This window comes from Sphaeramia orbicularis, chromosome 16, assembly GCF_902148855.1.
Source record: "Sphaeramia orbicularis chromosome 16, fSphaOr1.1, whole genome shotgun sequence".
NCBI classification, from domain to species: domain Eukaryota; kingdom Metazoa; phylum Chordata; class Actinopteri; order Kurtiformes; family Apogonidae; genus Sphaeramia; species Sphaeramia orbicularis.
In genome coordinates, this window is record NC_043972.1 from 47,902,365 (window position 1) to 47,919,007 (window position 16,643).

The 16,643-nt window shown below is 40.2% G+C and overlaps 1 protein-coding gene across 2 annotated transcripts in view; it reads right to left on the minus strand.

Annotated features, from left to right (window-relative positions):
- syngap1b (synaptic Ras GTPase activating protein 1b) overlaps positions 1-16,643 on the minus strand; it is a 277,859-nt gene that overhangs the window by 20,674 nt on the left and 240,542 nt on the right. For both annotated transcript variants that reach the window (XM_030158020.1, XM_030158019.1), the window contains exons 12-19: positions 15,599-15,800; positions 13,404-13,606; positions 12,489-12,690; positions 11,522-12,115; positions 7,863-8,303; positions 6,796-6,969; positions 6,107-6,318; positions 486-558 (exon numbers count right to left, since the gene is read on the minus strand). In XM_030158020.1, the coding sequence (XP_030013880.1) occupies positions 486-558; positions 6,107-6,318; positions 6,796-6,969; positions 7,863-8,303; positions 11,522-12,115; positions 12,489-12,690; positions 13,404-13,606; positions 15,599-15,800 (2,101 nt within the window). The remainder of the gene's footprint in view (positions 1-485; positions 559-6,106; positions 6,319-6,795; positions 6,970-7,862; positions 8,304-11,521; positions 12,116-12,488; positions 12,691-13,403; positions 13,607-15,598; positions 15,801-16,643) is intronic.

The following is a 16,643-nucleotide window of genomic DNA, read 5'->3' on the forward strand; positions in this document are numbered from 1 at the left end:
AGATGTAAGGAAGCTCCTGAACACACCATAGCACCAGCACAGCGTACAGTTACAGTTAGACTTCAGGCTCAGCCGTGGAAGACTAGTGTCATCATGTATGAGACAGGTTGAAGAAGTTAAACCCTCACATGCTCAGCAGAAACATTCGACAGAAACAACTGTACATGACTGTCCACACCACCACAGACCCAGTTGCACAACCGGAGTGTCAGTAGCTTTGAGCCGAGGAATGCAAACAGACATCTAACCCTCTGAGATTCACAGCCCCCAGGTGAGCTGGCAGACGGAGGCCATCAAACCCAAACACGGGGCGGGGGTTGGGGACAGGGCAAGGCGACCAGAGGGACCACAGACACACAGCAGACAGAACCAAACAGAAGCAGGGGAAAAGAGGGAGGGAACAAGGAAGTAGTGGGGCAGTAGGGGGGGTAGGGGCGGGGGTAGCATGAGCCAGACTCGACGAGAGAAGAAGCAGTCTCACAGACCTGATCAGCGAACATCCTGGTTTTTGGCTCAAGTATGGCTCCGCCCCTTATCTCATCCTCCACAGCCATGAGTCTTGGAAGCAGAGAAAGAGAGAGGGAGAGGAAGGGAAAAGGAAAGGGGGTGGGGGTGGGGGGGGTGACAGAAAGAGAGGGAGCATTGTGAATTCAGGATGATACACCACAGAGCAGTGACGTTGAACAGGTGCATCTCCAACATCTGCAACCAGATGCTACTTATCTGGATCTGAAGTCCCTGAACAGTTTGGCTCAGTCTGTTGAACCCATACAAACGTTGAGCGGCCTGAGCTGTGCTAAAGGAGACATACACCTCCCATTCCTGTCCGGGGAAGCTTCCAAACATTTTTACCCAGTTTAGGGTGTTTTCAAAGTACAACTATAGCTGACTGGTGCACAATTATGCTCACTTATGTCAAATGAATGGTTCAGAAGGAGATGCTCAGTATCCCCTGGGAATTGGCCCATCTTATGTAACATAGACCGACTGAGGCACTAGTGGAAAGTCCTTTGACTAATCATTTCAAAGTCTGCACTCCCAGGTAGAAGCGAGTTCAATGCACTTTTCATGAGCCAGTGGACAGTACAGGTTTCCCAGCACTGACCATTATCTCAGTGCCAGGGAGAGATAGGGCTTTTCTCAGACATTTTTATCTCTCAGTTACACAGTCAACTGGCTGTGCTGGGCATATTGTTATGGTTGTGATCAATGTTTCATAGGAGTTACTTTAGATGGAAAGAAAAGCTCCTCACATGACCCCCCCAGTTTTCTGGCCTTAAAAATGTCAATATTTTCCATCTGTTTCCATCTGTGCAAGACTTTGGGTCTCACAAACAGTAGACAGGTTTTAAGACCAATTTTAAACATTATAAAGGTTCATTATGTAAGATTCGTGCATGCTCGTGTGTGTACATGAAAATCAGTGTTGACTCTGTTGTGCTGGGAGCTCGTCATTTGTTGACATTAACTAAGTTAATTATTTTTAAGCTAACAGTAACTAGTGTCGCAGACTGCTGCTGCTGGAGAGGAGACTGGAGAACTCAGATGCAAACACAAGGATTTTTGTGGATGAACTGTCCTGAATCTTCTACAGATTGTTATCACGGATGTCAGTAACCAAGATATTGTTAGCTTAGAAATGGAGTTAATGTCAACATCTGACCAGCTAATGAGTAATGGAGTTGGCCAACATCAACAAATTTCAGCTAACCAGACACTAGCTTAGACATGGGATTAGTTAATGCAAATATGCAGTGTTGCCAATGAGGCACAGCTACACAATGTGAACATCAACAAATGGCCAGCAAATGGGTTGTTGTGCTTAGAAATTGAGTTAACCCCATAATAGCATGAATCAGAACAATGTACAATACCATAAGCCACCATTCAACTAGTTTATCACATTGTGTCACCAAAGGTTATTTTTAGCACATTTATATTGATTTATTTAAAAAAAACACATAGAGGCACTTTGTTTGACAATAAAGAACGAAAATCCACAGGTGAAGTTTCAAACAGAAGCGTTTGGATGTTTTATTCCATAAATAATGTACAGTGGTTAAGTTATTTTACAAAAGAAGAGAATAAGAAAAGAAAAAAAATCAGTCATATGCACAGAAATATTAGCACTGTCTCAAAAACAATGGAATGTAACATGGGTTTACAGCATTAAGATTCTGACATGACTTCAAAAGGCAAAGACAATGATTCATGTGGGTGATATGTTACAAAAAAAGCAAAAGAAGGACAAGCTTTTTTAGATCCAGTTATACTTCAAGTAGTGTGCTTTTGAGGTCAAGTCGTACATGTCAAAACAATGAGCGAATCTACCAACATGAGGTCACAATGTCTCAATCATTTGCTACAGAGAAAAAAGGCAGGAGACAAAAGTGTTAAAAGGATGTGAAGTTCATCTAACGTCAACAGAGTAGGCTACAACAGACCTGAAACAAACAGCAGCTGCAAATACTTCTTTGCTTTTATCAACAAATGCAATATTAAGTATAAATCTGTGATTGACAACTTACCTCTGATTTCTTACTGCGGGACCATCTGGTTTTAACCCAAGAATTATTTGCAACTGTTTGACTCAGGTCTGTAGAGAAGTGAATAGAAACCCCTTGGCTGTTGCTACGAGCCACGTCAGTCAGACCAATATTAATCACACACACATCAAGCCAAAACTCATCACCACTATCAACTCATTTGCAAGTTAAAACAGAAGTTTTGCAATCTATACAGCCTATCAATATATTCTGCTACAAAATAGAGGCGGATAAACTGACACCAGAATGTAACCTATATCTGTGGAATGGAAAATAATATAAAATAAAGTTTCCCTTTTAATAGTAATAGTTAAATGATACTGAAACTGCATAATTAAATGACAGCACTGTCTAACTCTCTTAAAACAACTATTCGAATCACCAGGTCACTGGACACCACCAATGACGGACGGCAGGTCAAAATTCATACCAAGCATATACAGCAAAAAAAAAAAAAAAAAAAAAAAGAAAGGAGAAAATCATACAGAATTAGGCTTTAACAAATAATAATAATATCCAGTGCAGTTTTTCATTTTAAATGCAGATAAAAATTCACAAACACCATACTGATTAAGCCAAGAACAAGTTGAAGCACACACTCATATGTCACCTTCGTGTCATAAAGTCCTGTTATGTCGTCGTGTTGTATTGTCTATGTGGTTTTCATTACTTTAGGTCTTTAGTTTTTACTTTTTGATGGCACCTGGTTAGAGATTTTGGCAGGAAGTTTCTTTATGTACACAAAATGCACACGGTATACTTCATTAGGATGCTGAGTGTGCAGAAGCACAAACAGTACATGTATATTTTATTGCAGTTTTCTGGCTAAAAATTTAGCTATTGCAAGGTGAAAATACTTACATATTATAATCTCACTCTCATATAATTCATTTATATCTGTGTATATATATATATATATATATATATATATATATATATATATATATATATATATATATATATATATATATATATATATATATATATATACATATATATATATATATGTGTATATATGTATGCTTATACTTATATATTTCTCATATAATTATTGTTATGGCTCTTATGGTCATCAAAAAACTTAAATAGGCTATGAATTTATAGTTAAAAATAGATTATTACTGTGATAGATAATGATTTTTCCCCCACTGTAAACCTCTCTCATAAAACCATGATGGTAGAAAACAGCTTAGGGGTGAAATATAATTATATATGAATATATATCAATAACAATTATAATATTTTGACCAAAAAAGGAAAGCCTGTAGTCAACTAATGGGAAAAAATAGATAAATGTGCTACAGGTAAAGTGGATTCAGTGGATTTAACTTGATGCTTTAAACTTAACATTTGGCTTTGGTTTAAATTAGATGTTAAAGAACAAAATCTTTATCTGGTAAAATGACACAATTTCTCTGAGCTTAAAGTAAACTTTATGTACAGAACATTAAGGCTTTCATGAAAAAAAAAATCTCTGTAAGTGAAACACATTGTTTAGTGTTTAGTTCTGCTGATGAAGTCGTCTTTTTAAGCCTACATGAGAGCTAGGAATTTAAGGTCTCAAAACACCTTTTCTGCAGAACCTGAGTTGACATTTGCATCAACATAATAAATCTGAAGCTGAGGGTTCAATATAAAAGGTGGAAATCAATTAAAGATGCAAAAACATATTAACCTTGTCATTTGTGGATAACTTCAGTCATGCAGTTGATCCAACTGGATGGCATAAGATGAGATTTCTTTGCCTCCATACTGTCTGCACACTTTGCATTGCATGGATAACACAAATCATGCTTGAAATGTGTCCAGACACTGCGAGGTTCCTAAAACAGCTGTGCAAAAAACAGTCTTGCAATGCATTTCATGAGATGGTCTGGCTCTGCGGATTGTGAGTACAATCCATGGAAGCATCCAGATCTGCTACTTAGTTCATCCATGGTGGTCAGATGAGGAGCCCTGGGAACAGTGGTTTACTGTGTGTTTAATGTGTGCAGTAGGTTAATGCTCATACTCCAGGGGAGCGATAACCAGGAGTTGTTGTGTTAAGTGTTCTACTTACATTTCTCTATTATTTGGCATGTTGCCTTTAATGCCTTTAAGCTCGGATCTTCATCAATCACTGACTGATTCAAGTTTTGTCTGTGACCTTTGACCACAGCTTTGTTAATGTGTAGAAAAGTAGGAGAACTGGCCCCCACTCTGTAGGAAGATACACCTGGCGTCCTTCAGGTTCATTTCTGAGATGGAAGAGCTAATGTTAAGCCATTTTCTTCCACAGTTCTTTGCCTGAAGTTACAAAACAACATTTAGTCTGTTGTTTTAAAAAGTGCAGTCATGTTTCTGATATGATGTTGTATCAAAGTTTTAATCCTCTTGTGCTTTTATGGTGCAAACTCACGGGAGAGTCAATTCAAAATGAACTGGATTCATCTCAAATTCTCCAGCGATCCAGTTAAAAGTAAGCGCTCTCTTCATACAAATGGCTGATAAGTGCAATCACATGAGGATATAAGAAGAAGGTCTAAGGATGGTACTATATACAAGGTTATAGGACGTTAAGATGTGTTCCCATTAAAGACGACCAGGACTGTCGCTGTCTTCATTCCGTGTCTTCGTTCCTGGAGTGGATTAGAAGTGGCAATATTCTCTGTCACAGATATCCACCCTTTAGTTGCAGACCACAAACTATTCAAAGATGTGAACAACATAATATTGTACTCTCTCCACAGTATAAAAGACAAAAAACTAAACTGGACCAATCTGCAGAAAGTACACTCAAGGACTCAGAACGCAGCATAGGTTTAGGTTTAGGGACCTGAATTACAGCAGAGATGCAATCAATATTCCACTCTTTCCCCATCTAATTTTGTCCTTGATCAATACAAACTAAAAGCTGCACTACTGCAATTTCACACAAGCGCTCCGTAAATGAGGACTCAGCTGGAGTTCTCTGCAGTCGCCCAAATAAGATGCTCTTAAATTAGAAGTTGTGAGGTTACGATGGTAGATTTATTTAATTTTTTTTTTTACAACAGGAGCTTAGAGGGCCATCACAGACTCCTTTTTCCAGCTTAACTCAGTTGAACTGAACCAACTGATGCCCTGCACGCTTATCAGAAAATATAGAAATTTCTTGTTATAGTCTCTTAATTTGTGAGTCATTCCATGTCTGCAACTGTGGCTTTCAATATACAGTACAGCTCTATCCCCCAGGGCTGTGATACTTAATGAAACAGAAAGAAGCCTCCTATTCTCCAATATGCTTTGCAACATAACCACTGGAGTCCGATGCTAAAATAGAATACATCTACTTTGGGGAGGGAAAAAAAAACCTCTCTGCGTCATCTCTTAATCTTGTTAAGCACCACTGATTCCTCTGAAGTTCCATAACTCCTTGAAAGATATACACTAGAAATAATTATGTATCACTTTTTCCCCACATATTTTGAAAGAAGACTCCTATATTCACCAAAAGGCATCACAAAATACAGATTAAAGTCACTAGGGACTGCCCATGGCCTCCCTACAAAGACTCCAGCCCAACAACAGCCTCAATTTACCTGCTAATTATTCCTTTTATTTGGGAGTCTTTCTCCACCTGCTGTTGCCGTAGCCTCCTCTCACTGTCCTCCAGTCGATTCTGGTACTGGAGGAGGATCTTATTGGTCTGCTGCTCCTGCGTCAGGAGCCTCCTCTCGTACTCCTCCAGCTTTTTGTGGGACATCACGAGGCGCTCCTTCAGGGAGTTGATCTCCTCCTCGTACTCCCGGACCTGAGGATGGAGATGTCACGTTTAAAGACAAATATACAGTTTTATCATAGATTACTGACTCACACCCTGATCATAACAGATTAACAGCTACAGCGGTGAGAGGATGGGGAAAGTAGTTAGACGTCTTCATGAATTTACCAACTAACCACGAACAGTGAAAATAATGATTGCTCTTTATTGAACAAAACACTGCCCACATTATCAGCTTCATGATTAAATCCAACATTTTCATGGAAACCAAACTTTCAACTCTACATTTCGGGACCTTAACACTGGAGTTCGAGGCTTGCAACAGTATTAGTAGAAGACCGTTATTACCAGTGTCCTCTAGTTGTTGTGTTTAGCATGTGGCTAACACAGCCTTGACTACATCCATTCAAACGCTGCTTATATGGAACCATAACCACACAGTGGGTGACTGGTTGATACCTGTTTAGAGGTTTTAAGACAGTTCTGAAACATAAAAGGAAGACCTACCCTGTCCATGCGTGACTCATCCATGCTCTTAGAGTATTCCTTAAGTTTGAAGTCTTCACGGTCGATCCGTGAGGTTTCTATGTCAGCTGACAGATGAGGCATGTTGGAGACCCAGGCCACTGTGCGCTCATTGGCTGGGGTCGGGGGGTTGAGGGTGGATGGAGTCTGGGAGCCCTGGAGAAGGAAATCCAGTACACTGAATATGAGAACATGAGTTCTTGAATACATAAGGAATATTAAATAACAACACACTGTTTATCATCACTCAGCTGAGTCTGAGATAGGATTAGGGGTAACGTTACAGCTAATACTAATACTAACACCTCTCAAAATTACTCTCTAAACATGTCCATTAACTTTATGTTCATGGGTAATGGCTCTGTGTCCAAAACTCAGACTAAATGTGAGTTGGACGTGTCAGTGGAGTTGAATAATGAGTGGTCTTATGCTGTACATAGGATCCATTCGTCTTCTTCTGGTGTCAGTCTGAGACTGTTTCAGTTCAGTCGCATACAGCCTATCTCTGCAATGCTTATTTAGTAGAATTCCACCATAATATTACGTCCCTGTGTGCCAACTGCTTCACTGTCTCTGCAAATCTTTCATGTTAAACTTGACAGCATCCTTTTGCTTGTAATTTATTATTTTAATTATTATTATTTATTATTATTAATGTATTTTCAACAAGATTATTAAAGTTCTTTGTCAGAGGAATAATCCTGTACTGTAAATCTTTTACTGCATCACTACATTCTGTGTGGTTTAGTAACTTTATGTTCATCCTCCAGCTTTATTTCAAAGGACTAACAGACTCTTTGTACAACAAATGACATCTGCTTTTAACTTTGTCCATAATCCCACCAGAGTAAGACACATCTAACCACTGCCTGATATCTGTCAGGACCACTTATCTGAACTGATTTGTTAGTGGGGGTTAGTCTTGACAGTACTGAAGCCATGTTACCATGAGTTGACCAGTCACATAATTACAAAACCCATCACGTCTGAGGAACAGCTTTAATATCAGGTGCTGATTAATAGAAGTGAACTCAGTGAACAGATGTTACCTGTTTGCTCATGGTGGGCTTCAGCAGGTGCTGTTGCTGAGGCTGGGCCTGCTGTGGGGACTGTTGGGCGCTCTGACTTGCAGTTCCTTGTGGACTCCCGCTGTCTCGGACAGAGCTCTGCTGGTGGGGCAGGCCAGGGGCGGTGTTGTCTTTAACGGACAGCTGCCGAGGCCCGTGTTGCCTGCCGCCATAGCCTGACTCTGGTGACTGGAGCAGATTCCCGCTCTGCGGTCGTGTTTTAGAGGGAGCGACAGGTGCAGCGGCTGCACTGACAGACAGCTGATGGGAAGTCTGTGATTTGACACGCTGGGAGGGAGGCGGAGCAACAGAACTCTGGCGCATGGGCTGGACTGTGGAGGGGGGCGTGGTGGCCAGGGAGGAGTGGGAGGTTCCTGTCTGGGACGTCATCCCCATCATTTGTTGTTGTTGTTGGAGGTTATCCTAAGAAACAGAACAAGTGAGGCACAATTAGCTGCAATTTTTGGATTTGGCCAGAATGAGCTATTCTGTTATTACATTTTGTCAGATAAGAAGTAACACCTTGTAAAAGAGATGCATTACTTAACATCAGTTAATGCAGTGACGAGCATTAAGTACTTGTTAACTAATGTGTCCAGTAGATAGTCCTTTACAAATGAGGTTCATGCTTACATACGTATTGATTTGACATTGTTTCATAGTTTACCCATATGCTAATGAATTTATTAATTCAATTTATTAACAATTACTCATCACTGTTTTAAATAATGACAATGTTGTTTTCTTAAACTATTAAAGGTTCTCGGTAAGTTTCATGCCTGGTTATATAATGTTTGTGTTGAAGTCTGTGTTGTGATGCTGACATAACAGTGTTACAGGTTGAGGTCTGAGTGTTAGGACCCAGGATTTAGTGAGCCTGTTGACCATAAAAATCTAGTACCTGGGAGTAATCACATACTGTAATTGTAATAATCAGATCTGACATGTTTGCATGCACTTCAGAAATGTGATAATTGAACAACCCTGGTTTACATGTTTCAGTCCATTATTGTATTTCTTTCAGAATTGTCCACCGCTTAACACTGTGTTTGTTGTTTTTTGTCTTCCACTCATATTGAGACTGTGTCAGTTTTGGTTTGTACAGTTTTATGCTTTTTTACTCATACGTAGATGTAAAAGTGTGTTAATCCGATTTCTCATAATCAACTAAAACATATCACATTTGTGTGGCTGTAATTATGGATGTAGGCAATCCATTACTTTAGTAAAGGGACTAATGACAGTCAACAAATGACTCCCAGCACAAAAACAGACCCTAACATATGTTATGACCCTGGGTCATAATTTGCCATAATTTATGTTTATTTGTGTGTTTTCTGTTATAGTCTGTATTCTCACCCCAGTCCTGTAGGGGTGCTGTGCTTGTTTTTTGTCCTTTTGTTTCATGCAGGAATCTGCTGATTGGTGGAGCCATAGACCGGTATTTAAAAATGGCCCTGGATCCAGCAGCTTCCTCTCTCTTTGCTCTCTGCCAGCTCCTAACAAGAAACCCTGCGTGTGTTTTGGTTGCCAGTCATCGTGTGTTCAATTGTGTCTGTTGTAGTGTATGTTGTGAATCGTTTTTAATAGTGAATAGTGTTTTTTTTTAAACAGTCCTAATTTTCTGGTAGGGGAGGGTGGCGCTTTTGTTTTCAAATTTTTCTCCTGTTTTTCATTTAGGGAGTTTAGGTTAATTTAGGTTAGTTTACTCTATTTTATTTCCTGGATTTATTTTTGGAGATAAGAAGTTTAGTTTGTTTGTGAAGATGTTTTTGTTTGTTGTTTTGCCTGAGCCCTCCCTGAGCCCTTTTTGAGTTATTTAAGAATAAACACTTTGGACTTTAGTTTTAGACTGGTGTTTGTGCTTGGGAGTTGGAAAGGGGCAAAAAGACCATTGTATGTACATCTTGGTTAACCCCTAGGCTGGGACGTAACATAAACTTTACATAAGCACACCCAAATCTGCCATAGTGCGCCTTCACATAGTTAAAAAATGATTACTACACACATTCGCTAATTGGTGATTAATTGTTAGGTAATGGATTCATTGAAAAACCTGTTGGTGAATTAGTAAGTTATTGTAAAGTTTTACTAGATGACATATCCAATAATGATCAACAAAGCCTAAGTTCTGATGCCAACCAGGCAACAGTATTAAATGAGCCAATTTGTTACTGTAGCTGCTTTGAGTGAGGCATCAGTGAGTGGTGTGAAGTCAACCTGTTATTATTCTGTTTTATCAGACTCGTCCACAGTGTGACATGGAATGGGCTGGTTCTGTGTGACACTGTGTAAAGGCTCCTTCAAATACAAGGCAACTGTCACGTCCCTATGATGCATCTAACTACAAAATTTTATTTGATAACATTGCTGTCACATCTTCCCTTTTGTCAAACACCAAATTAGAGACAGACAAAGATAAACGCTTTCAGCATCTCAGCAATAAATACACCTTCACCCATCCTGTATGAATTCTGATTTATCACTAAAATCAAACAAACTGTTTAATATAAAAAAAGCAATTCAAAGTAACTAACACTCACACAATTACACAAAAAGTTTTACTTTTGAGTCTTTTGTTGCTTCACTCAGTTTTTGTTGTTGTTGTCTCTCAAATTATTGTTTTTGTTGGATATTTTATTATATTGACACAAATTGTTTTTGTCATCCTGTGGCTTGAAATAGTGGATACAAAAATGAGAAATCTTTGTGTTACAAACTGCAAACTAAATTGTGTGGTTTTATGAGTTACCTATCCATTGTAATTATTCCCCACAGTAGAGTGAGACAGAACCAATGTGATGCACTGCTATGGACAAGGTCATACGTACAACACGAACATACTCTATACTATAAAGAAGTACTTAAAGAAAATGTAGTACCTAAAGAAAGGCCTATCAGTAACCTTTCATTTTCCAAAGTGAACACCTTTTTAACCCATAAAGACCCAGAGCTACTTTTGTGTCAGTTCCCAAATAAATTTTTCTCCATATTTAACCTTTCTTAAGTGATTTATCCCCATTTATTGTAATATTATCCACTTTATTTGGCATTTTTTCCACTGTAAATCAGGTATTTTCCTATATTTAATTCACTGATCATGTAGATGTTCATTAAAGCTCAGAGTAAATTCAAAGGTTACCTCATCAAAACAGAGAAAACTGAAGAAAAAGTGATTTTTTTAGTGAATCTCTCATTAACTGAACATAAACCCAGTGTGTCCATCTATTGTCATTGATCCAACTCCATTGGTTTTAAAGGTGAATCAAAGCTGATGGTGTTTCCATGGTAACTACAGAGCCTCTGAACATCCAAATGGGTCATATCTGATGACTATGAAAAGACGACAAACTGTATTTTACATCAAGTATTTACATGAATTGATAGGATTAGTAGATCAACAGGTACTAGTCATATTAGATCAGTAGATGGTTTTGGTCTTCAGTGGTTGTTTGGGTCTTTATGGGTTAAGTGGCTAGTACACCGGTGGTCCATCCACTGCAGTGCATTGCTTTGGTTCCATGTTGTACTGGGTCATCCTGTGTGTCTGCTGAAGGTAAAACACTGACTGGATACCATACAAACTAACTGCACTTCAGTAAATATGAAGCACACCTTTCAGGTGGTGTTGTAAATAATACCTGCACATGTATGGACATCTGCCTCCGTCCATAATCAGCCCTGCTGTAGTCATCGCTGTAGCTGTGTGAATGGATGATGCTGGGTTGACCCAGGTGGGTGTCTCTGGTCCTGAGCGTGGACAGGTCCTCACTGCGAGAAAACCCCCCGTGGGCGAACTGTGGGATGTAGGTCTGGTGAGAAGGTTCAGGCTCTGGAGCCAGGAGCAGGGGCGCTGGGGGCTGAGCCCGGCTGTGCTGGTGATGGAGCTGTGGTTGTTGAGGTCCATCAGCAGTCGCCAGATGAAACAGGGGATTCTGGAAGGAAAGCGGGTAGCGCATGGCGGCGGCCTGCTGTTGCTGCTGCTGGGACAGCGAGTCGGTGGTGGTGCCCATCTGGCTCAGCTGGCTCAGCCGGAGGCCGCCGGACATGCTGGAGCCGCCAGAGCCAGCTGACAACCTCCCACCGGCCCGCAGCTGGCTGCTCAGGCCCGACCCCAGGCCGCCACCGCCTCCGCTGCTCAGCCCTCCGAAACTGCCCATACCGGCGATGGAGGCCTGGGAGGAGTTGAGCATGTCCACCGACTGCAGGTTAGACACGCTGTTCATTCGGGAATCCTGGAGGTCCATCATAGATACGCTTTTATTGACACTGATCACCTTAATAAGAAGTATATAAGGGGCTTCTGGGCCCTTTGTTATATTATGTTAGGTGGCCACGGATGATATGGGTGAGGGTGGTGCGGGTGTTTTTACCGCGAGGCCTGGATATCGGAATGCCTCAAAGTATTTCCCAGGAAATACCGCTAGGATGAGTTGCGTGGTGAATCAGTGGAAAAAAAACAGATGTCATGATAAACTACAGGTCGGGTAAAATGATGGCAGATTCTTTTCAGTATGACTAACATGCACGTCATACTAACCTGGTTTGGATCAAGGAAAACCTAGTGAATGGGATGATGATTCCCCACGTCAGTATGATAGGACTCACCTTCGGGTCTGGTTCCGTGATGTCTGAGCTGCTCGTGCAGTAGGCCGGGCTGGACCGGGCCAGGGGAGGCCGTGATACGTAAAACATGTCTTTGGAAGATGCTCGATGAGGGTGATCACGGTCCTGGAAACTCATCTGGGAGCGGGATGGTATAACCCCTCCAGTAGAGGTGGGGGAAGGCAAGCGAGTGATATCTATAGAGCTGGAGAGCAGCAGTAAAATGGATACGTGAGATAAGGAGTTATTTTAACACTATATGTCCATTATTTTCACTACAGCCACTGATACTCAGACCAACTATGCGACAACAGGAAGTCTAATCAATATTGATTCATCCAGTGTGTACGTTTTATGGCCTTTTCACATCTGACAGTTGGAACCAATGTCCAAACAAAGGTTCACGTTTATGTTCCATCGTCTACATTTGATGCAGTTGGTTCTGGTTCCCCATGCATTACATAACTACATCCTGTTGTGTTCATCAGTGCAGACTGCATTTCCCTGAATGTGATACTGGTTTGGGTGTGTGACACCTGACACAAAGACACCTTCTGTCAGTTTGGCAGGTTGGTCTTTTAAGTGCAAATGGAGAGAAATCAATAGCAAGATTTATGAGTAATGTCCAAAACATTCCCAGAAGGTAAAATCAGTAACTTGACTTTGTATTGCTTGTGTCTGGCCAAGTACTTTATCTGCTTTTTCACTCCTGTGCTACTTTGGCTCATTATTCCTTCTTGGGGCCATTATTCTTTGCTTTGATGGTTTAATGTCCTTCATGCCATAATTCCCATAACTGGTCAGAAAGTCCAAACCATCCAAAAAACTCTTAATGAACTGGACCGTGGTTCAGTGTGATGAGGGTGAAGACCACCACTAGACCAGACCTAGTTTGAATTAAGCCCAGACTTGGCCTACCTGTTGAGATCCCTCATCATGAGATTCTGAAACTCGGAGGAAATGCCTCTGTTGAAGCTGGGCCTGGACAGCAGCCTGTCCGTCTGTCTCTCCTGGACCCGGTCGGCCTGGTGGCTGGGCTGCCTCTGGAGGTGGGGGTTACGCAAGGCCATGCTGATGTCATTCAGGAGGCGAGGCAAAGGACCCAGTTTGATGATTGCATCCTGTAGTTGAATGACACAAAACAAGTTCTGTTTTATGATTTAAGGGTTTCATTGAAATGCCACATATCTACCTCCACCCACCTGGTGCTTGTGATTTGTGACAGTTTGAGTAATTAACAACTTGCAGGTTCATTTAGCAAAAACTTTCAGGCAGCAGAACAATGGCATATTTTTGGGAAATAATTGTTCACACAGAAATAAAGCCAGTCTGGTCGGGTTTAGTTTGGCTGCACAGTAACAAAACAATAGTTACCTTCAGGGAGTTGTCACACTTACACAAACAACTGCCAAATATTCAGTGTCAACTCACTTATTATGAAATTTTTGACTTCATCACAATGGAGGAAACTGTAGGCCATTAATCAACGAGTTTCTGGATTTGTGTCACATGGTGACTTAACGATTATACCAGTAGGGTACAGTATAAATGTACAACCAGCTGATAACCAGCTAATAAATATCACTTGATGTACAGTAGTTGAACAGTCTGGAAAGCTTTGAAAGCTGAAGATGAGAAAGGAACTTCAAGCCCAACACTGTGAAGAATAATTGGGTAATTATGATAATAACTGAATGAATGATCAAATCGTATAGAACGGAAATTAATTTGAAACCACTATAAATACTTTTAGCTTAAAAATACATCATATTCAATTAGTCATAGAACCACATACTGTATGACCAAAATGAACCACCTTAAGCTCTATAGAGAAACAATAACACTGTGTCCCCATCACTAGTCCAGAGATTAGAAAAACTACTGTAAAAATCTCTGCGCCCCCCTAATTAAAATATTAAATTAGAGAGTGAATAACAGCTTCCAAACAATGAGTCAGTAAACCCTGATGTTACTGAACCTACTCAACTGCAGTTTCACCAAATATGATTGAACTGATTTTAATTATCTGTACAGGTTTGGAGAGCAGATTGTGCCAGATAGCTTTTCTGCCTCCTGAGTGAAAAGCTAAACTTAAAAATTTCCATTAGTAATGGATGCATTTCACAAAAACTGACATTAATTGGGGTATTTGAGCTAACGTTAACTCCATGTGTTTCTGATTTAGTCTTCATGTCAGTAGTGACTGAATGGGAGAGTGTTTACTTAGGCTGGAGTAAAATGAAGGGAAAATAAAACATTGAATTAAAACAGCTTTGACCATTTTAATACCCATTTATGATGAAAAGGCAGCACAAAGATATTTGGAATCATGAAACTTAACAGTTACACACACAAAATTGAAAAAGTTGAAGGGAAAACTGTACAGTTGTGCATCCAGTCACTGTTCATACCATTAAAATGTTGATGCTGAGGGTCAAACCATTACTACTCAGAAAAGCCTAATGCTGTACCTGTTTTAGTTACATACTCTGAAATGCTGTTGTGTGATCTTTCCAAAATAGTGTTTATTAATAGGAACAGACAGCCTGGTGGAGTTGAATTAAATTAATAAAATATGTAAATGTTTGGGTGGCATGGTGATGCAGTGGTTACCATTCTCACAGCAAGAAGGTCCTGGGTTCAATTCCAGCACCTTTCTGTGTGGAGTTTGCATCTGTGTGGGTTCTTTCCCCTCCCACCGTCAAAGACATTTACCTTAATATGTTAATTAGTCCATCTAAACCACCCTTGGGTGTGAATATGAGTGTTCTGTGTATGTCAGCCTGTGACAAACTGGTGACACATCCAGGGTGAGCTCATTGGTCCCACTGGTGGCTGGGAAAGGCTCCAGCACCCCGGCATGAGAGAACATGGATGGATGTAAATGTTTATGAATTATCTTATTAAGGTTTCCTCCAGTAATACAACAGTCTAATACATGTGGACATCTGGAATTTCCCCTTGTGGGACAAATAAATGCACATCTTATCTTATCTTATCTTATCTTATCTTATCTTATCTTATCTTATCTTATCTTATCTTATCTTATGTGTCTCATATTTCTGTATAACATTTGTACTGCATGGTTGTATTTGTGTCATGTTTGGGTTCACCTTGCTGAGCTGAGCTATGACCTCCCACAGGAGGCTGTGCAGTATGGACAGCTCCCTCCCCAGGTCGATGTATCCCTCAAAGCCCCCTGCATTGCTGACACTGTCCAGGTTGGAGATTTCGTACAAAAACTGCTGCATGGAGCCCCACTCCATCTCCAGAAACTCATTCATGAAACACATGTACTCCTCTTTATTGCCAAACCTGCAGGAGAGTAATTAAGCCAAGGAGGAAGGAAAGAGGGAAGGATGGATGGAAGGAAGGAAGGAAGGAAGGAAGGAAAGAAGGAAGGAAGGAAGGAAGGAAGGAAGGAAGGGGGGAAGGAAACGGGTAGGATTTCAGTGGGAAATGCCAAAGAAGAGAAAGCAGCAGCAAAAAAAGGTAACAGATGCAAGCTAGCAACACATAAGGAAAATACACAGCTTCAGTTATTATTTCTGCAAGTGTTGGATGTGTTTTTAGTTTACAGACTGAAGACTTCATGGAGCCAATTTTGCTAAATTAAAAAATTTAACAAGCAACAAATCTTAGTTTACAAATGCTCCTCGCTTTATACATACAAAACACATTCAACAATCTAATCTGTTTTATTGTGTGTGTACTAGAAGTCACTACAATCCTAGACAACCATTTGGTTTTTGTCTGTGACTGTACATGCATCTGCAACACAAACATGTGCAAGTTTTATGTTTTCATAAAATGGTTTAGTTGTTAACTGTGTTTGCCATTCGAAAACCACATGCTGTTCATGGTAGTGAAGTGCAGAGCATTTATAAATCATGTTTTTTTTTGTTTCATTCCTTTGCTTTTTGGCAGGAAATTTGTTCCATAGGCTTTTATAAAATATTGACATTACAGATGGTGAATTTTATCCATATGCAGATGACATTCTTTTTTACTGTCTTAATCTGTGTTTCAGCTCAGCTTGTGCTTTAATAACTACAGTTTTCAATTAAAGTACTGCTTAGGTCATTATCATATTCCAAGAGCAATTCAGTTTCTACATATATTAGTATGTTTGACTGACCACTGGGGCTGATTTGATGC